General features: G+C 46.2%; 1 protein-coding gene across 1 annotated transcript in view; it reads left to right on the top strand.

The window, feature by feature from the left end:
* VAMP4 (vesicle associated membrane protein 4) overlaps positions 1-22,900 on the top strand; it is a 54,977-nt gene that overhangs the window by 10,000 nt on the left and 22,077 nt on the right. Inside the window, exons 2-3 of the mRNA XM_088481793.1 lie at positions 2,565-2,710; positions 11,349-11,395. Of these exons, the coding sequence (XP_088337919.1) occupies positions 2,645-2,710; positions 11,349-11,395 (113 nt within the window). The 5' untranslated portion in view covers positions 2,565-2,644. The remainder of the gene's footprint in view (positions 1-2,564; positions 2,711-11,348; positions 11,396-22,900) is intronic.

Here is a 22,900-nt window from a genome sequence, read left to right as displayed (position 1 = left end):
ACGGCACTGGTTCTCAGACCTTTAGGGTCTGTCCGTGGACATTCCTCTGCAGTTGCCGCTACTACCGGACCTACTGTCGCAGGGTCCTTGTCTTCACCCGGACCTGACTCGACTGTCTTTGACGGCGTGGATTTTGAGACGGCCATGTTAAGGTCCAGGGGGTTTTCCAGCTCTGTAGTACGCACTATGCTGAGAGCTCGGAAACCGTCTTCTGCAAGAATATACCATCGTGTGTGGCATACGTTCTTCCAATGGTGTCGACCGAGAGGTTATGCACCAAGGGATTTCCGTCTGTCTAGAGTGCTAGCCTTCCTACAGGCGGGACTAGACCATGGACTTCGCCTTGCTTCTTTGAAGGTGCAGGTTTCTGCCCTGTCTGTCTGGTTCCATCGTAGGATTGCTACAATCCCTGATGTGCGCACCTTTATGCAAGGTGTTCTTCGAATCCAGACGCCATTTGTTCCAGCGGTAGTGCCTTGGATTTGGCTGTGGTCCTGAGGGCTCTCCAGGGACCGCCATTTGAACCACTGGGCTCAGTGGATCTTAAATGGCTGACAGCCAAAACAGTTTTCGTTCTGGCCATCGCTTCGGCCAGACGTGTTTCTGATTTAGGGGCTCTCTCTTGTAGACCCCCTTTCTTGATTTTTCAAGGGAACAGGGCAGTGCTGCGCACTCGTCCTGATTTTCTTCCCAAAGTTGTTTCCCGGTTTCATATCTACGAGGAAATCGTTGTGCCGGCTTTTAACTCACCTGACCTTTCAGTAGGTGAGGCCACTTTGAACGTTGTGCGGGCCTTAAGGATTTATGTTGACCGCACTTCTTCGTTTAGGAAGTCGGAAGCCTTGTTTGTCCTCTATGGCTTCTGTAAAAAGGGTTGGCCTGCTTCAAAGCAAACTTTGGCAGGCTGGATCCGTATGGCAATTTCAGAAGCTTATCTTCATGAAGGCCTGCCGGTTCCATCTTCTGTGAGTGCTCATTCCACTAGGTCTGTGGGTCCTTCGTGGGCAGCTCGACGTGGTGCCTCTGCAGTCCAGATCTGCAAGGCGGCCACGTGGTCCTCTGTCCATACCTTTGTGAGGTATTACGCATTTGACACCTTTGCCTCTCAGGATGCTTCCTTTGGGCGGCGGATTCTCCTTTCAGCACAGGAGCGTCCCTACCCTTGAAGGATACTGCTTTGGGACATCCCCAAGGTATCTTGTGGATACCCTATGGACCCTGAAGTAGAAAATATGAGATATGGTAAGAACTTACCTTTATTATCTTTATTTCTACGAAGTCCATAGGGTTCCACAGGACTCCCGCCCTGTCGCACCTGTGCGGCAGATGGGCTTTGCTCTGGTCACCGGTTTTTACGTCTCCCTCTGGTGAGAATGTGATTCTTGTGTGTGTCCAGATATTTTTTCTCTCTCTTCCTTCTCCTCCTCCGGCCCATGGCTTGGTACGTAACTGAGATGCCTTGGGGCGGGGTATAGGAGGGGGACCCTAGTGCATCCTGGGAGGCTGAAAACTTAACTCTATGGTGCCTGATGCCTGAAGTCATCACCTAAACCCCCAAGGTATCCTGTGGAACTCTATGGACTTAGTAGAAATAGAGATAACAAAGGTAAGTTCTTACCATATCTCATATTTTTCTCTACCAATGTAATCTCCTCCAGATAAAATCAAATCATAAAACACTGAATTACCATTAACTAATGTTTGAACATCGACAATTTTATATACCAGTGTACCCTCATTGTGCTCGGGAGCGAAAATTCTACAAATTATTATTATTAATAATTAATTTTAACATATGATGTTCATTTTAAACAATTTTAGTATTGTTGTCTTAAATAGACTGATGTTATGGTAGGTTTGTAGGTAATTTTATTAAAGGCATGATCGAACCCCCTACAACTAAAATACAAGTTTGATATGTAAATTAAGTTTAAAACCGTTCTATAGAAATATTCCCATACTTTCACATACACATTTACATACAGTAGGAGCTTAGTGCAAGCTGCTATTCATTGTTATCAACTATTTACTGCAAAAGGTGGCTAATATATTTTATCAGTGTCCTTTACTGTAATTGTTTCCAGGAAGTCTGTGTGTAGGGAAATAATTACACCCAGGTTTACAAACTTAATATTTGTTGTTTTTTTTTGAGAGTCTAAAGCCGCATACCGCTAGACGATGTGTGTATGCGGCATTATCACCGGCGGGGGTGCCAACATCAGTAAAGGGCATACACACTAGACTATAAAACTGAACGATATGTATTCATTTTTATGCATAGTTTTGTATTTTAGATTATTGAGTAACGTTACTTCTTTTGTACATTGTAAATTTGCATTCCTTTGTAAACTCCCTTTTAATGGTGTTGTCCAAAACCGGATAACTCCATTAAAAGAGTACTGTTCAAACCAAGCTTGGCTACTCTGTGTCTTCATAGCTGGGGAACTACAAGTTCCGTCATGCCCCCAAAACTCACAGGTTGCCTATGTTTTTTCTAGAGTAATATAGAATACTGCTGTCATATTCAACATCCATGTCTCTTATGCTTAAGTTCTGTTTTGCAGTGCCTTGGGGCTGAATAATAAAGCAAAGCGAACATTTGTTGAGTTTCCTTGACAACATCATATACGTATAATCCGACGCCATGCCTCCAAAGTTTAAGCGGCACCTTAATGATGAGGAGGTTACCGGTTCAGTAAAGAGTGAGAGAGTAAGTTTACGATGACTTAATTACTTTTTATCCTTATTGATTATATATTTTCCACCTTCAATAGGTAAACAAGGTAAGTTTGATAATAATGACAGTATTCAGGAGCAGTTTTTCTGCTGCGGTCGTTCACTTGCAGTTTACATGCTGGTAACTCGGGAGACCTTCCAACATTTCAAACATTTTCTAATGTTGCATAATCAATTTGTAAGTCTAACAAGCTCAAATAAAATAACTGTTAACAGTGTTATTTATACTGCACATTCCCAGCAGCTACTGTATGTAATTGCCACATGCTAATGATTAGCTGATAGAGTAGTGAGGATCAGTACTTAGTATTAGCAGTTAACTGTCATTGTCCAGGATGTTTTATTATTTGATCGGAAATAATCGGTGATCCTTTTCAAAGGCTAATTCCAGCTTATTTCCCCTGGCTATTCCCTTGATTCCTGTAAAGAACCGACTGTGGGATGTAGTTATCCTGACAAGGGACTTAAGATAGGTGTTGAAATACTAACGCCTATCTTAATCCCGACCCCGGAATGCAAAAGGACAGCAGCCCGAACCAGGTAAGTCCGAGGCACCCTTAGCGTTATCCGTGGGGGAGGGTTAGGTTTTGGGGGTTAGGTTATAGTTAGACACCCCTGGGGGGAAGGGTTAGGTTCAGAGTGCGGGAAGGGGGGGGGTTAGGGTTAGGTACTAGGGGGGGACCTTAGGGTTGGGGGGGAGGGGTAGGGATAAGGTAGTTACCTGCCCTGTCGGGATCTTCTCCCTTTGGGCTGCCGGCTGCAAGAGCCCTTTACATTGTGCTTTATTTTGGGATGCAATTAGAGTTTTAATTCTAGGAATTGCAGTCTCTCATTGTTTTCTTTTCACAGCTTAAAGTGAAAATTATCAAATGTATGCACAATTTATCCGATTGTGTGACTACAATTTCACACAATCTGATAAATTGTGCATACATTTGTCAGTTTCACAGATTGAAAGAAGCGGCTATTATCGCTGTTGTTTTTCCTTCTCTGTCCCAATCCGTGAACGCAAGTACGCGCTATAGTGCATATTTTACCCGGTATCGGGGACCAGGGACTCACTTTTTTAGAATGGGTGGGTCCCCAGGGACGCGCTCCGCCCCGGCCAATCCCTGGGTCCTAATTAAATGATTGATGACCCTGCAGGCAATAAAAACCAGAGGTAGGGCCAGGCCAGCACTGGAAGAGACTTCTTTGGCGCCTTTGTTGGATGTCATGCTGCGGCATTACAGGGACATGACCCGGCGTGACGACAGCCACTGCACTTGGAGTGAAGACATCCTCCAGTGAGTGTAGGCGGGTTTTGGGTGGGGGTTTAAGGGTGAGCGGGAGACTGGTGCTCTGGGCCGGCTCGAGGCAGAGTGGTTGCAGTAGGGTGCCACCACATAGTGGGCACTGTGCGCCTGCCGCCAGGACCCACACTCTGGAATACCAGAAGTGTTTGGGGACCCGGTTATGTCTGCACCAGGGGAGGGTGAGTTGCCATGCGGAGCCCATAGTGGTGAACAGGGAAGCTCCTGAGACTGCTCACCACACCGATGTACTGCAGAGCCGACTGAGCGCTTTCTGCAGCAGCTGCACTGTAATGACAGGCAGCCAATCTGATGTCACTGCTGCCGGGCCCTGGTGGGTATATATAGGAGGCCCAAACACACCCAGGTTTTTATACATACGTATATATATATATATATATATATATATATAATTTACTGCTCTCTCTCAACCCCCTTACCCATGTGTGCCTCTTTCCCAACCCCCATGTGTGTCTCTCTCTGCCTGACCCCCATGTGTGCCTCTGCACCAGCCTCCATATATGTCTACCTGCCCCCATGTGTGCCTCTGCACCAACCCACATATGTCTCTACCCCCATGTGTGGCCTTGCCTGCCGTCATGTGCCTATTCTCCATCTGTCCCTCTACCCACCCTCCCCATATATGCCTCTGACACCCAGCCTTTTGTGAGCATCTGCCAGCTTCCCCTTATCTATGTGCCGCTGATTGGGGAGCCCTACTTGTTTAATTTATAATGAGCTCCACAAATTCTGATGTGAGTCTGCCTGCACCCACAATGCTGCATCCTTGTAGCTTGGCAGCGCTGGACTTTTACAGGTGAATCAGATGTAGCCCGATCCTGGCGCGACCCAGAGACGGTGTTGCGTTGCCATGACATCACGTAGCTGCATGCCGCCTCCCACTCCAGTGATGCAGTGACACAGCAGGGCAGGCTGCAGTGCTGACTCGGGCTGCAGTGTAATGAATTTGAATCTGTGTGTTTCAGCTATTTTTTCTGTGAGGTAAAATGTGTTTTTTCTTTCCGGTGGGGGCCAGTGTTTTTTTTTTTTGTACTGGTGCCTATATAGTATGTGGGTGCCAATGTGTTTGTTTTGTTTTGTCTGATCAGGGCCAATGTGTGTGTGTTTTTCTTCATGTGGGGGTTAATGTGTTTGGTTTTTATGCTACCGGGGCCAATGTGTGTGTGTTTTTCTTCATGTGGGGGCCAATGTATTTGTTTTTTTCTATTGGGGCCAATGTCATCTGCTACATGCTTCACGGGCTGTAGCTGCTAAATTGTTAGATTTACAGAAAACCTTAATTTAGATGGGATGCAAAAAAAGTCAGATAGGACCCCAATTTTTTAAAGTGAGGGGTTCCTGGAACCCACATATTTTTTTTTTTTGTCTCAGCGCGATCTCTGTCAATTATATTATGAGTTAATTCCATTTACAATTCTAAATCTGTCTTTCCACATGCCATTATTCTATATATCTGGTGTGACTGAGGGCCTGATTCAGTTTTATGCAATGTAGATGTTTTTACAATTTGAGCAATTTTCTTTTTTTACCACTGCGCATGTGTCGGTACATTACCATAGTCGCACACTGCAAGTCTTTATTCGCAGCGTGATTGACACGCAGGGAGCTTTTGGGGAATGCAACCGGGAATGTCTGCTAAAGACTCAGGCATGTCTCGATTATTCTGGGGGCATGTCACATCCTGCGTCTGTGATCCCATACGCAGGAAATAGAGCGCGGACGTCTGTTATGGCGGCAATTATGAGCATCCAAAGACTCACAGGAGTCGATGTACGCATAATCTGCGTCCGATGCTGTGTATGTGGACGCAGTTGTGGAGAGCTGTGATGGCTCCGGTGGACGTTTCAGTACAAGTCCCAGCTCATGTTCCATTAGCATATTTTTGCAAATCTATAGTGGAAGAAATGGCTGCTACGGCAGCAATGGAGTACAACGCTGATTCAGGCCCTAAATCCTTACTTGGTATACCAGTATAATTTGTGTTTGTCTGTTACTGATCTTGATCTGGAAATTGTTGATGAAAATAGCTGCTTAAGTATATATTATGTAGTAAGGTTTTGCTATTTGTATTAATGCTGCACTTCTTCCCAAAATATCCCACTGCTAATTAGTTCTTCTCAGAGTTCCATGGTGTCAATCTTGGGGCCGTATTCAAATTAGCGGCGAAACTGCAGGTTTTTCGCCATTGGCGATAACGGCTATTTTTTGCAAAAAAAAAGGATACATTTTCGCAAACAGGTGAAAATGGAGAAAAAAAAACTGGAGAAAAGTTTTCTCCATCCCAGACAAGGAGAAAAAAAAATGCAAAATCTCTATTTTTGGCTAAAAATGTGGGGATTTCTTTCAGAACCCTTTGGTCACCGCCCCTAATGATAGATTACTGATAAATTAACAATTTTTTTTTGCACCCAAAATTTGTGTGGGCGTTTTTCGCTAAAGTACGCCACTTATGAAAAAATTTGGGGGTAATTTATCATTAGGGGTGTACAAAGGGTATTTGATATATCAGCAGGCTGGACTTGCCGATTATTACAGCCCTATGTAAAGCAAATCACAAAGACATTAGTCCATATTTTTGCCCTACGTGATCAAAATCTCATTGGACAGGATCTTGCATCACATGAACTGATCATTACAACACATGAGCTGTTCATTACAATGCCTTATGTGTTATGTAATTTTCCAACAGGAAACATTGGGCAATTGTGATTCACTGCTTCCAGTCAATCGGTTGTATGATAGGAACATATGGTGTATTAGTTATTACAGCAAAAAGAAAGTTTAATCATCTTACTAGGCATACTTCTCACTGTAGAACATTACTTAATGAACAACTAAGCCTAAAGGTCCAATAGTTTCATATGAAAAGTTACTATTGGCCTTCACTAGTGTATGCATTAAGGTTTGAGTGGAAAAGTACAGAAAACTGTGCTATTGGCCAATAAAATGTATTATTCTGAATGCCACGCATAACATAAAAATACATAGATCCCTATATATAAAAAGCACATGTTTACAATAATATCTAAATGGGACAAACCCTAGAATAATAAAATGGACTAGCGTAGATGAATTTGTTGGCAAAAACCTGAGATGATCTACACAAACAATGCAGATTAGTGCTGATATTGTGAGACATATTTCCTACTATGGTGTATCGTACTGTATATACGAGTCTGATTCTGAAAGAAGCAAGTGTTTATCTGGACAGTAGAACATAATCGTAAACCATATTACTTGGCTTCAGGTTGTTTGCTCCGTTGTGAAGATGACCGTCTTCTAAGATGCACCATTATTAGTAGGAATACGTCCTCCCAGTATCAGCACTCTGCATTGATTGTGTGGATCACTTCAGACTTTTGTCAACTGAATCCTCTACGATCTAGAGCCCTTTCACATTCAAATCAGATAGATACAATAAAGCAATAAATGTTCCCCAATCCAAACAAGTAATGTATCTAATAAAGTGTCACTGTTATATCGTCTGTATTGTTGTTATAAAATGACACACTGTAGTTCTTGATTAGTAAATGGAGCCAGTCCGCACAGAGTGGTAATATATTGGTAGCAGATGGATTTTTTACCACATATTGTCCCTTTTTAGGCGTGCGCTGAACGTTTGTAGTGCAAATTTTATAGCCGTGACAGGCAAGTTTAAAGATGATAGTTGTAATATTCACTGATATTATTTATATATGTTGTTTTAAGCTGCAATAAATGCTCCTATTTGGTCCATAGACTGGAGGTGGTTCTCACAAACAGCAAGCTGGAGACCCGTAGATATCCTCCTATATTCATTGTTGAGTGGACCACAAATACTTCGCGGTGTGCCAGATGTGCTCAAAAGAGAGACCTATGAGTGTAATCTCTGGCCTTAGGCTATGCTGGGATTGCTGATATAGGCACCTAACTCAAGCCTCCAAGTCTCTAGCACTGTGTATCCACTGCCGTTTTTTTACAGGACTCTTGTATTTCACTGCAATTCATCCGGCGTTGCTATCGCTGGGCTGCACGGCCACTACATACCATTTTATACGGCCCGGACTTTCATTCCTGTAGCCGCCTAAGAGTCTACACTCATAGGTCTCTTGTTTGGCTTGGGAAACATTTATTGCTTTATTGTATCTATCTGATTTGAATGCAATGTTTTGTATGAAATATACATTTTACTGCTAATTGTTTTTTGCACATCTACTGTGTTTGAACTAGAGCTCACATCCTTCTTTTATATACAGTCAGGTGCATAAATATTGGGACATTGACAGAATTTTCATATTTTGGCCTCTATTCACCACCACAATGGCTTTGAAACAAACAAGATGTGCTTTAACTGCAGACTTTCAGATTTAATATGAGGGTAATTACATCCAAATAAGGTGAACGGTGTAGAAATTACAACGGTTTCTATATGTGCCTCCCACTTTTGAAGGGGCCAAAATTTATGGGACTATCAACTCAAAAGCTATTTCATGGACAGGTGTGGGCTATTCCCTCGTTATTTAATTATCAATTAAGCAGGTAAAAGGTTTGGAGTTGATTCTAGGTGTGACATTTGCATTTGGAATCAGTTGCTGTAGACTCTCAATATGAGATCCAAAGAGCTATCACGATCAGTGAAGCAAGCCATCATTAGGCTGAAAAATCAAAACAAACCCATCAGAGAGATATCAAAAACATTAGGTGTGGCCAAATCAACTGTTTGGAACACCACGGAAAACAGTTGTGGTGGATGACAGAAGAATTATTTCCCTGGTGAAGAAAAACCCCTTCACAACAGTTGGCAAATCAAGAACACTCTGCAGGAGGTAGGAGTATATGTGTCAAAGTCAACAATCAAGAGAAGACTTCACGAGAGTGAATATAGAGGGTTCACCACAAGATGTAAACCATTGGTGAGCCACAAAAACAGGAAGACCAGATTAGAGTTTGCCAAACAACATCTAAAAAAGCCATTACAGTTCTGGAACAACATCCTATGGACAGATGAGACAAAGATCAACTTGTACCAGAGTGATGGGAAGAGAAGAGTATGGAGAAGGAAAGGGACTGCTCATGATCCAAAACATACCACCTCATCGGTGAAGCATGGTGGTGGTAGTGTCATGGCGTGCGCATGTATGGCTGCCAATGGAACTAGTTCCCTTGTATTTATTGATGATGTGACTGCTGACCAAAGCAGCAAAATGATTTGTGAAGTATTTCGGGCAATATTATATGCTCCTATTCAGTCAAGTGCTTCAGAACTCATTGGACGACGCTTCACAGTGCAGATGGACAATGACCCGAAGCATACTGCAAAAGCAACCAAAAAGTTTTTTAAGGCTAAAAAGTGTAATGTTATGCAATGGCCAAGTCAATCCCCTGACCTGAATCCGATTGAGCATGCATTTCACTTGATGAAGACAAAACTGAAGAGAAAATGCCCCAAGAACAAGCAGGAACTGAAGACATTTGCATTAGAGGCCTGGCAGAGCATCACCAGGGATGAAACCCAGCGTCTGGTGATGTCTATGCGTTCCAGACTTCAGGCTGTAATTGCCTGCAAAGAATTTGCAACAAAGTATTAAAAAGTGAAATTTAGATTTAGGATTGTTTAGTTTGTCCCATTACTTTTGGCCCCTTAAAAAGTGGGAGGCACATATTGTTCCGTTGTAATTCCTACACCGTTCACCTGATTTGGATGTAATTACCCTCAAATTAAATCTGAAAGTCTGCAGTTAAAGCACATCTTGTTTGTTTCATTTCAAAACCATTGTGGTGGTGAATAGAGGCCAAAATATGAAAGTTTTGTCAATGTCCCAATATTTATGCACCTGACTGTATATATTTGCACTTTTAGAGGGGTATTCAATATGAAACGTTAACTTCACTGTCGAAGTTAACGTTTCATATCGGAGTTTTTTCCTGCGTTAAAGTCTGGTGCGCACTCCCGCTTATCCCCGTATTCAATATAAAATTATCGAAAACGGGAAACTCCGAAGTTGGTTTTGCGTAAAGTTACGAATTTTTCCTTAAAATAATTGTAAGACCCCCCTAAAGTTGTAAAAACATGGGGGAACACTATGGGTACCCCCGTTTTAGCCTTTAATTGAAAGTCGGGGATTTAAATAGCCGCAGCAGGTGTTTTTTTCCCGACATTGAAGAAGTGACGCAGAAGAGCACTTAGGTTATTTTTTTCGTTTTTTTTAAGTGGTCCCATCAAATTTGGGGTACATGAAAATGGGTACTAGCATATTTTGATGTCCCTAAAGTAAGTTTTTAAAAATTCTGCATTTGTGCACCTGCCGCTATAATTCTATTCTAGAAAACATCTGCCGCATACTTGCAGAATAGCCCTGAACCTATTTCCCTATTGTTAAACAATTTTTTCCCATTTTTTTTTTTTTTCACTCCAATTTTTAAATTAATGTTTTGGGGTGTCCCTATTTTTTTTTTTTTTTTTTTACTTTTTTTGACACAGTTCTTTTTTAAATGTCATTCCCAGGGTGCAGGCTATTTTTTTTTAAGCCTGCACCCCTAAACCCCAATCCTGCACTTTTTTTCAACACCTATTTAATGGTGAAAAGTAATCCCTGTTTTTTTTATCAAAGACTTTTCAAAACTGCGATAAGTCTTCGAAATTGAATACGGTGTAAAAGTAAAACCTACGATAATGACTTCATACCTCCGATATTAACGCAAAAACGATGTTATCGCACCCATATTGAAGACCCCTGTTAGTGGATTGCAGAATCCACTTTGTGAGCTGCTGGATCAATACAGGGTAATAGAGAGGTTGGCCCATAGCGCTAGAGATGTGCAGGTTCGGTTTTACTCGGTTCTTTTCGCCAAAATTATCGCAAGTTCAGATTTTATTGGCTATCCAAAACACGTGATAGCCAATAAGATACAGTTTTTGAGGTCCGAACATATCCAAGTAAAACCGAACCCGCACATCTCTACCTAGTGCACCATTGTATTTGTGACTTGTTTTTCATTTTGCGCCTGAATATTATGTTTTTTTTTTTTTTTACATGCTTATGTGTTTGATTTGTTTCCTCTTGTGTTTTTTGTGTATGAAGGTTTCATAAAACTGTTTGCCCTTTTAGTTTCAGATAATCATTAAAGTGACTCTAATAATCAAGGATGAGCGAAAAGATACTTTTCAAGTGCTAGCTTAATATCCTAAATAGCTAGAGAATTGGGCAACATGGAGATCTGCAGGGATTACCAGAAATGTAGGAGCCATCAATAAACTATTAGGCACCATAGCCATTATCATCTATGTGCAATAATTATTTATTTTCCTTCTTTCTACAGAGAAATTTGTTAGAAGACGACTCTGATGAGGAGGAAGATTTCTTCTTGTAAGTCCTTGGAAACGTAATACCTAATTCTGTACTTCATATGAAAGGTGTAACTTAGTGCTATCACAACATATTACATGAGGAATAATAACATACATATTGCTGCGGCCCCAAACACCATAGAAGGGAATCCTATTATATCACACATATTATAGCTACAATTATATTTTTTTTATTTATTCTAACAAGCATCCTCATAACATATTAACTCTTTAAATCAGGGATGGAAACCTCAGGCCCGGGGGCCGTATAAGGCCCCCGGTATCATTTGGCCTGGCCCGTTGAGCTTTTTTCTGCTAGCTTCATCTGGCTAGCAGGGTGTCTAGAATGGTACCCTACAGCCAAAATCTATGTTGCAGTGCCGTCTGAAGCGTCCTTAGGACACTTCAGGAGGTCACACCTCTGTCCTTACAGCTCCCTGGAGCATCCTCAGGATGCGTCGGGCATTGCTGTAATCACCAGCAATTGTAGCCATGCCCTATTGTGACACCACACAGAGGGGGTGTGGCCTGCACCGGGCCGTGATTAATGTTATATATATCAAAATGGCCCTTAGGAAAAAGGTTCCCCACCCCTACTTTAAATTATGTCTTGCCTTGAGCATTTTCTTTGCCTAATTATGCCTCCTACTAGAGAAAGTTTATGCTAGATGTCTCTTTATGAGCTGTCTGCCACGTCTTTACCTGTTTTCTCATATTTTCAGATCTTTGAACCCTGTCCATACCCCCATGATGTCAGACCGACAGACATTTTATCTAACAGCCTGAAACCCAGCAGATGTCGTGGCCATACACTGTGAGATGTCACCATGTATGGCCATGATATCTGCTTTCCTCCCCTATGGATGAAACATTTCCCTGTTCCTCCTCTGTGAAGGAACAGGGGAAATGTTGATTGGTCGGCTAATGATCGGATCAGTCGGGCATTTTGTAAGGTTTCTCATGCCCGACCGTCCAATCACCGGTGATTGTTCGTGACCATACACTATGCAATTATCGGCCCAGTCCGCTGATAATCTGCCGATCAGGCCGATAATTGCATAATGTATGCCCAATAACCATACTCCTCCCCTTACCTCCAATATGGCAGTAGAGAAGGAAATTAAATTATTTCACTGCCTATTTTCTATGATGATGTTACTGAAGTTGACCACACGTGACTGTCCAGAACGGATGAGATTTCATCTGTTTGGCAACAGAACTCTTACTGTTCATTTTAATAGGATCATTAGTGTGTATGTGGTAATGGTTTGGTTGGACTGCGCTCTACTGTATGGGCAGATGGGGTGTGATGTTGGGGTATGGGACGTGGCTGATGTGTGGTTGGGGTGCTGGGCTTTCCTAATCGCAGGAGTACCGGGTCCTGCGTGGTAACTTGATAGAGAAGGTGGGGGTTGGAAAGTGCGCTCGTCCTGTGGGTGCAGTGGTTGTGTGGGTGACCAGCTCTGCAATTAGCACAGCACTCCAAGAGTGCAACTCATCCAACCCGTCCCGGGCAGTACACCCCCTGCCACAGGGGTGGTCACCACCCAATCTCCGACTCCCACAGCGGCACCCACACCCCGCTTCAGTGGCCCGGCAACAGCAGCAGAATCCGCAGCCGCATCTTCAACCCACTAACACCACCCGGTCGCTGACCTCCACAGACAAGGTGTTCTCCCTGATCAGCAGCAACCCATCTCTGCAACCGCAGCAGCTCCATCCATACAGCACAGATCTGCAGCAACGTCACACCTCCACGGCCGCACCAACCTCAGGCCAAATCCTACCAGTAGGTATCAGACTTTGAGACTCTGATAAACACGCGGGGCGCCGCCAGGGTGATCACCCCCACCCACTACACCTGCTGCTGCCCCCTCATCTCCACCCTCTCACCGCCTGAGACTCCACAAGACTGTTGACCAAAGGTCCAGCAGGGGTAACGTGCTGGTCTATTGAACCGCACAGAAAGGAGCCCCCTGAAAGGGTCAACCCACCTCCCCAGTCTCTCTCCCCCACCCACCAAAACACCATCCCTGTTCCCGGGACCACACAGGAGAAGCATTGTGACAACTCCAATAAATCATTTGATCTCCTCATCTGTGTCTGCCTCTCTCTTTCTCACGTCTCACCCCTCCCCACACAACCACACCTAGCACGTTAGCAACTAAATATATTATCCAAGACACCCACACAACACTGCACCCACAGAGCGAGCGCATTTTCCAACCCCCACCTTCTCTATTAGTGTGTATGTGTTGTTTTATGCCTACATACACTATAATACTAAGGGCCATATTCAATTGCCGGTGAAAAGCCGCTATCAGCGATACTTTTTCGCCAATGGCGTCATTTTCGCCAGTCTGTACTTATCCCTTTATTCAATTCTTCTGACTTTTCGCCGGTGCGGAAAATCAATGGATAGAACCCTGCAAAAAAGTATCATCTATGAATCGGTGCCGAAAAAAAGGGCAGAATTGGGGTTTTGGGGTACATACTTATAGAAACTACCCAGCACCCCTTGGACTGTCCCCTAAAGGTAAACTGTGTCAAAAAATTTATATAAAGTTACCCAAGACACCCCAAAAAAGTACTTTCATTTTGGGGGAGAAAAAACCCAAAGTTGGGGGACAACCTTCTAAACTAGCGAAATAGACTCAAGGGGGGTTTCCAAGTATGCCACAGGTGTTTTTTTATTGCAGGTGGTTGCGGCAGGTGGATTTTTCACGATTTTAAAAGTTCACATTAGCCACTTTAAAATATGCTTGCACCCATTTTCATGTACCCCAAATTTGCTGGGACTACTAATTTTTTTAAAAAAAACTTGCTAAATGCTATTCATCAGTATTTCAAAGACGCTAAACAGCACCTATTGAGACCATTTAAAGACCCAAAAAAACCTTCAGCAGGGTTAATCGGGGGTACCCATAGTGAACCCCCATGTCACAGCATCACTCACTTTATTTTCGCCGGGTCCCGTTTTCGACGATTTGGAATTGAATACGGGGATACGTGGGGACGAGTGCGATACTTTTTCGCACCCAAAACCTTCGATGTCGGCCGACTTTTCGCATCTAATTGAATATGGTCCTAAGTTGCAGAATGTGTTTTAAATGCCCTTTTGCTTTACTCTAATTGCTTTCTGTGGTAATGCACTACTATATTTTGTCATAATACACCCGCTGTATTATACATGTGACTACCTGTTAACAAATCTATTGCTTCTACTTTTTTCTAATGTTCAAGCAAAGCATCCACCAATCGTTTGTATTAAACTGTTGTATAATCAAGATTACTACCAGCCAAATGCTACAATCTTTCAGTACTTTTTTCCCTAAGTCTTGGTCATTCCATTTCAGGTGGCCCAATTTTGAAGATCGTCCCCACCTGAACATCTCCAATTTTAATAAAATGTTGCATGAAGGTTGGCATATATGTCAGACTAACTTTTGGGAAAAAAATAGTTCACAGTATGTGATAGTAGCAAAAGTATTGCCCTCAAAATGGGGGTGGGTGCAACTATCAAAATTGGAGATGGTCAAGTGGGGACCCCTGGCCTTCTTGATATGGAATGACCTATCTGTATGTTGCAATATGTTGCCATGATACAGCTAAAATAACACATACATAAGATTTATCACAATTTTGTTTTAACTATGCAGCCAAGTTAACCTGGAAAATAATGATAGTTTATTTGGGACTGATTGGGGAGTGTATCACTTCTGCTCATCCTGAACTCTGCAAATATAATATTGCAGTTAAAGGCCACTCTCGCACCTGTCCTCTGACTATTTCCTTTTTAGTCTCTAATGACTAAACTCTGCATTAAATATAAAATGATTTATTTCTTGTGGAATCATTAATTATATAACATTTTTGTGTAGTGTTAAAACGTAAGACTGTTTCACATCCTATTTCTCATTTGCTATCCTTCGCTACCAGAATGTTTTTTTATATATTTTTTAGAAGCACAAAGAATAAAAAGTTTTATGTGCTTAGTGCAGGATAGTTACAGGCCAGAGTATCATGTAAATGAATGACATGCACACTATATGTAAGAAACATAAAAATGACTTAGCCACATATTATCCTGGAATCTAGCAATGCTTACACCTCAAACGCCATTTGGGGGTCTATTGATGGAGCTGAGAAAAGCCCTGTTTTGCATTACACATTAAAGCAGGTTACCGTGGAGGAGCTTGCCTCTTCTCCAGTGGTGCACCTGCTCCGTGCCTAATTCACATCACCATACTATTGTATGGTGAGTGCTATTCATGAAAGAATGGAAAGCTCTGCTTTCCGTTTCTTTGGAAGCATCGCATTCGCCATCTCGGGGTAGTGTTTGTGTATGAAAAGGACAGGGAACTTGCCTGTCATTCTGCCTGGTCCCATCCTCCATTGTTGCTCCTCCCATTTTTCCAATGAGCCATTGCGGCTGTGGGACTTTCAAAGATACAAGCAAGTCGCCAGGTGCATGCGCAGTTAAGTCTTCAAAACGGCGCATGCGCAGAACAGAAAAGGGGTAAAAAAAGATGAAAACACCATGAAAAAAGAAGCACCACACCACCAGCGTATACCGCATCGCTTCGCAAGATAGGTGAGGGTACATAAATGGCTACTTATCTAAGCTATAGATCGCATCGAAGTGATGTGATTTATAGTCGAAGTGATGTGATTTATAGTGATAAGTAACAATTCTGTACCGCACATCTTTATGAATGTGCTTGGAGCTGAGAAGTGCCATGTACATGAACTGGTTTCTCCATTCCCAAAGAGTGCAGCCTTGTGTTCTGCTATCAGTGCCTTCCCCCAGTTCTTAATGATGCAGTGCAGCATTCCATAGCGCCGATGTACTGTAATGACAATGTAGTGTGATGCCAACCTCACAAGACAATGTAAATAAGTATTCCCAAGCATTATGAGTTTCCACTCCACTTTCTTAATCCTGATATTTCCTCGTGCCCGTTGTTCTGCTTTTGAGGAGATTCATGAAGCCAGGTCTGCTGAGGTTTGCGCTAAGGTGGTGCAGAAACGAACTTAGGGGCCTGATTTTAAGGTAGACACAGTTGTAGCAATCCTTACGTCTTTTGCCGCAGTCACGCATGAAACCTTATGCTAATGCCACTACAAAGCCCTTCCTTGGCATAAATCTGTAGGTCCGAGTATGCAAGGACTGAGACGCCCACTCGCAGGGTCTGTGGATGCTGCATTACTGTCTGGTGTGTCTTTAGATGCACCCATGGTCATACCATCGAAAAGTTGCACCAGACCTATGGCAGGTGCAGTTTCTACTTCAGGGTCCATAGGGGGTCCACAGGGTTGACCTTGGGGTACAGCTGGATCTGGATCCACGGGCACCACGCAGTTAAAGCTTTGCTGCTCCCAGGATGCACTTGGGTCCGTCCTCCTCTATACCCCGCCCCCGGCCACAGGCACCTCAGTTTTAGCTGGTGCCCGGCCGGAGTCGGGTCACCCTGGAGCAGTGGGGCTGCATAAGCAGCCCCTAAGCTTTGTTTTAATTTTTTTTTTTAAAAGAAGATTTTATTATTTTATTTTTTTACTATCTTCGGAGCGGCAGCATAAGACTGTCCATCTGGACGTCCATGCTGCCGCTCCAACAAGCCCCGCTGGCGCTGCGACGCCGGTACTGACCACAGACTGCTGCCGGACTCAAGGGGCCAGGTAAGCCGCGTGCAGCGCTGTCAGCGCTGCGCGCGGGGGAAGTTATGCAGTCTTTATGCCGCCGGTCTCTGGGGACAGACCGGCGGCGCTAGTAGCGGCGGCGGGCTCCCCCCTCTGTGGATTACCCCGCGTGTCCGCTGGACCACCAGGGTGTAAGGCTGGCAGGGAACGGCATCCCTGGGGTTCCATACTAGCAGGGGAGGCAGCCTTCCCTGCTTGAGCGGCTCCTCCCCTCAGCCCAGCGCACCTTCTCTCAAGCGTGCTGGCGTCGCTGGGCTGTGCTCTCTCGGCCACTCCTCCTCAGAGCTCTCCGGCGGCCATCTTCCCAGGCAGCAACGCAGAGCTCCCAGGCAGCCTTCCAGTGGACCGTCCCCCTGCGTACCTCTCCCCTGATCAGGACAGTGTTCGCAGCGCTGTAGCCCTCCCAGACACTGAATCTGGGAGGTTTATTGTAGCTGAAGGTGCAGTGAGTATATCTTCCTGCATGGTATGTGACTATTGCTAGTGCTGCTGTCTGTGCTTTTTCTACTTACTGTCAGCGTTTTACCTATCCCTTTCCTTCTCCTACGGCCCGCAGGTGCGTGGGGGAGGGGTGTTCTTTCTGTGTACCTCACTTATATAGATCTACGTATTTGTGAGGTCCGTCACAACAGCGGTGTGCTACTCAGTACCAGATTGTGGGCTGTTTGTGTTGCATACTTGGGAGTGCGTGGGTGTTATACGCCTTACCTCGTTTCGGTGAGACACTTTTATTGCAAAAAAGTTTGTGTCATGTCTGATGAGGAGAATGAGCGCTCCGTGGCTCCTGTGTTGGTTTCCTGCCGACGCTGTTCGGCAGGAGTTGACGGGGCGGATTTGTCTCAGGACGGTCTGTGTGGGCGGTGCCAGTTGGTACCTGGCCTTCTAAACCCCCGGTGGCGCATGATCCTCCGTGGGCGATGTTTACGCAAGTGCTGGCGTCGATCGCGGACCGACTTGCGGCCCCGACTGCGGCCCCTTCTAGGGCGTTGCCCCAGCCTACCATCCCCCATTCCCCGGGTGTGACGCGTCTGGTACAGTCTCCTCCCGGGTCTCAGACTGTGGGTCCTTATGCGGGTAGCTTCGACTGTTTTTCCCCTGTCCGATCAGTTGACGGATCATATGGCAGGGGCCTGGCAGTTGCCCAGCAAGAGGTTCCAACCGCAGAAGCGGTTGGCTTCGAACTATCCATTTCCGGAGGCTCATTGCAGGAAGTGGGAAACTCCTCCCGTGGTGGATTCCCACGTTACCCGCTTAATTAAAAGCGCTACGCTGCCTTTGCCGTCAATCTCCTCCCTGAAAGATCCCACGGACAGGAAAGTGGAGACTTGTTTGAAGTCTATCTACTCTCTCTCGGGGGCGGTGGCCCGTCCGTCCATGGCCATCTCTTGGGTGGCTAAGGCCATCGAGAGCTGGGCCAATGCTTTGGAGGATACCTTTCCGGAAGATGCTCCGGAGATCCAGAGAGCGTTGATAGGTCAAATGAGGGATGCGGCTTCCTACATTGGGGAAGCATCGTTAGATGCAAGCCTGCTGACCTCTCGGGTGTCGGCTGCAGCTGTGTCCGCGCGTCGGTCCTTGTGGCTGAGGTCTTGGAGAGCTGACGCTGAGTCCAAAAAGGGGCTGGAGGCCTTACCTTTTAATGGGGAGTTGCTTTTTGGTCCAGACTTGGACAAAATTGTGGGCACTCTGGCTAAATCTAAATCAGCCTTCCTCCCTTCGGCTTCTGCACCTACCAAGGTTCGGAGCTCTGCTTTTCGGTCCTTTCGGGTTCAGGGCAAGGCCAAAGGTCAGTCCTTCCCGAGGCAGTCGATGACCAAGGCCGCTTCTAAGCCCAAGAAACAGGCCTGGAGTGCCAGGCGCACTTCTTCCAAGCAGGAAGATAAACCTTCTGCCTGATGGGACGTGCCTCCCTCTGGGGGACCCCAGAGTGGGAGGCCGACTTCTTCTATTTGCCCAGTGCTGGCACAATATACCACCACGGGTGCCTGGGTTCGAGAAGTGGTCTCCCAGGGGTACGCCCTGTCTTTTTCGGCACAGACCGCCCCACCAGTTTTTCTGCACGAGTCCTTCTCAGGATACGACCAAGTCCTTACAGATTCAGGAAGCTATAGAGTCCTTGCTGACAGCAGGGGTCATTGTTCCCGTTCCTCAATTACAACGAGGGACGGGGTACTATTCTTCTCTGTTTCTGGTGCGGAAACCCAATGGTTCTCATCGCCCTATCCTCAACTTGAAGTCTCTGAACAGATTCCTCAGAGTTCCCAAGTTCTGGATGGAAACGTTACGTTCCATCATTCTGGCGATGGAACCGGGGGATTACATGGTGTCCCTGGATATCCAGGATGCCTACCTCCATGTTCCGATAGCACCTTCGCACCAGCGGTATCTGAGGTTCGCTATCCTTCAACACCATTATCAGTTCCGGGCGCTACCCTTTGGTCTCTCCACGGCACCGAGGGTGTTCACGAAGATTATGGCGGTCATGGCCGCACATCTTCGGAACCAGAATGTACGGCTGCTGCCGTATCTGGACGACCTCCTGTTGCTGGCGAGCTCCCCGGAGGTACTGCTTCAACATCTCCACCTGACGATCGCTTGCCTGCAAGCGCACGGGTGGCTGATAAATTGGAAAAAGTCCTCCATGATTCCATCTCAGCGGATGGTTCATTTGGGAGCCCTGCTGGATTCTCGTCAGCAAAGGATCTTCCTGACCCCGGAGAAGGTCTCCTCCGTGCAGCTGAGGATACACAGTTGCCTGAGCAGTTGCCGCCTGTCGGTCCATTCGGCTATGAGAGTTCTGGGCTCCATGGTGTCAACATTCGACATGGTGGAATTTGCCCAGTTCCATTCCCGGCCCCTGCAGGGGCTGATTCTATCGGAATGGAACGGGTTACCTCACCGGATCCGCTCTCAGTTGCTGGTGTTGTCCCCGGAGGTTCGGCAGTCTTTGGCTTGGTGGCTTCAAACAGCTCATCTGGTCGAGGGGCGCCCCTTTTGGATCCCGGACTGGTTCCTGCTCACAACGGATGCCAGTCTTCGGGGTTGGGGGGCAGTGACCGGCTCGTTGACACTTCAGGGTCGTTGGTCTGCGGAAGAAGCTCTTCTTCCCATCAACATTCTGGAACTGCGGGCAGTATACCGGGCTCTGCAGTCATCCGGTCCCTCTCTTCACGGAAGGGCGGTTCAGGTGCAGTCCGACAACGCCACCACGGTGGCGTATATCAACCACCAAGGAGGAACTCGCAGTCGGGCAGCGATGTCGGAGGTGTCTTGCATCCTTGCTTGGGCGGAGTGTCACATTCCAGCGATCTCGGCAGTCTTCTTTCCCGGAGTCCTCAATTGAGAGGCGGACTTCCTCAGCCGTCACGACGTGCATCCCGGGGAATGGTCGCTTCACCCAGAGGTGTTTCAGCTACTCGTGGACAGGTGGGGGCTGCCGGAGCTGGACTTGATGGCCTCCCGTCACAATCACAAGTTGCCCGTTTACGGGTCAAGGACAAGAGACGCAGGCGCCAGTCTGGTAGACGCGCTGTCGGTGAAATGGACGTTTCACCTGGCGTATCTGTTTCCTCCGATATCCTTACTTCCTCGGATTCTGCGGAAGTTCAAGCAGGACGGCGGCACGCTCGTGCTGTTGGCTCCGGCGTGGCCCAGACGTCCTTGGTACTCAGATCTGAGGTGTCTCTCCATCAACGCTCCGTACCTTCTTCCTCAGCGTCGGGACCTGTTGTCTCAAGGGCCCTGCCTTTACCCGGATCTGGGTCGGCTGTCTTTGACGGCGTGGCTCTTGAGACAGCCGTCTTGAGGTCTCGGGGCTTCTCCAGTTCGGTTATTGGTACCATGCTCAGGGCACGCAAGCCTGCTTCAGCACGGATTTATCACAGGGTGTGGCACACTTACTTTCAGTGGTGTGAGTCCAGACATTATGATCCTCAGGTGTTCCGAGTTTCTAGGATCTTGGAATTTCTTCAATCAGGATTGGACCTCGGCTTACGCCTTGCATCTCTGAAGGTTCATGTGTCCGCCTTGTCCGTGTGGTTTCAACGGCGGATTGCAATACTGCCGGATGTTCACACCTTTTTCCAAGGTGTTCTCAGAATCCAGCCTCCCTTTGTGCCTCCTGTGGCTCCTTGGGACTTGGTGGTGGTTCTGCGGGTCCTGCAGGGTCCTCCGTTTGAGCCTCTTGAGTCGGTGGAGCTCAAGTGGCTGACGTTCAAGACCGTTTTTCTCCTGGCAATTGCTTCTGCCAGGAGGGTGTCAGAGTTGGGGGCACTTTCCTGTCGCCCCCCTTTTCTGATTTTTCACCAGGACACAGCGGTGCTCCGCACTCGTCCTGAGTTTTTGCCCAAAGTGGTTTCCAAGTTCCACATTAATCAGGAGCTTGTCGTGCCAGCTTTTCAGTCACCTGATCTTTCCGCTGGTGAGGCTTCCTTAGATGTAGTCCGGGCACTTAGAATCTACGTGGACCGGACTGCTTCGGTTAGGAAGTCGGATTCTTTGTTTGTCCTCTTCGGTTTTCACAAGAGGGGTTGGCCTGCCAACAAGCAGACGTTAGCCCGTTGGCTTCGTTCAGTTATTTGTGAGGCTTATGCACAGGAGGGTTTACCTGTGCCAACCTCTGTTAAGGCTCATTCCACTCGTTCTGTGGGTCCCTCTTGGGCTGCTAGACGTGGCGCCTCCGCTGTTCAGCTGTGTAAGGCGGCCACTTGATCTTCCATTCAAATGTTTTTGAGGTTCTATGCGTTTGACACCTTCGCCTCTCAGGATGCATCCTTTGGGCGCCGGGTACTCCTTTCAGCACAGGAGCGTCCCCGCCCTTAGTTGAACTGCTTTGGGACATCCCCAAGGTCAACCCTGTGGACCCCCTATGGACCCTGAAGTAGAAAACAAGAGATATGGTAAGAACTTACCTTTGTTATCTCTGTTTCTACGAAGTCCATAGGGTCCACAGGGCGCCCGCCCTGACGCACATGGCTTCAAATGGGCTGTGTGGCTGGTCACCGGTTTTCCGTCTCCCATTTCTGTGAGTATGGTTTCTTGTGTGTTCCAGTCTTCCTTCTCTCTGTTTAGTCTCCTCCTCCGGCCTTAGCTGCTTACCAACTGAGGTGCCTGGGGGCGGGGTATAGAGGAGGACGGACCCAAGTGCATCCTGGGAGCAGCAAAGCTTTAACTGCGTGGTGCCCGTGGATCCAGATCCAGCTATACCCCAAGGTCAACCCTGTGGACCCTATGGACTTCGTAGAAACAGAGATAACAAAGGTAAGTTCTTACCATATCTCTTGTTTTCTCTAAGTATGGCCTCCTGTGTGAGTGGTTGAGCTTCTCTGTATGCAACCGCTTTCAACGACACACCTGTGACACTCCCATTAGATGCAATATCTTGGTGCTTCTTTTTAACCACCTCCCTGCTACCTCCCAGTCACCATGCAGGAATGCCCCTTACATTTCTGAGACCGTGCATCTAAATATGTTCTGTGACTTTGTACAAACAAAATCGCAACTTGTGCAGACGAAGTCTGATTCTAGCTCAATTCATTTCTTTGGCAATGTTGGAGGAGCTAGTTTCTTTTTAGGTTGCCTAACCTATGCCCACTCCAAAGATCCAGGCATCTCAGACTTAGAGACTAGCAGATGCAATTCCAGGAACTTCATCATCAGCTGAACTCCTGTCTTGGGCCAGAGTCGTGGAACATACAGACTTGGGGTTGGAACATACGCACGCTTTGCTACAAAAGCTAGTGGGGTCAGGGGGCCCCAAGACTGGTAACAGACAGTACCATAAGTAGCATGTCCGTCAGCACAGTTTCATTGATTCAAATTTGTC

This window comes from Taudactylus pleione, unplaced genomic scaffold (assembly GCF_031769625.1).
Source record: "Taudactylus pleione unplaced genomic scaffold, aTauple2 ptg000017l, whole genome shotgun sequence".
Taxonomy (NCBI): Eukaryota; Metazoa; Chordata; class Amphibia; order Anura; family Myobatrachidae; genus Taudactylus; species Taudactylus pleione.
The sequence above is the reverse complement of the archived record's forward strand: the minus strand, read 5'-3'. Positions and strand labels throughout refer to the sequence as shown.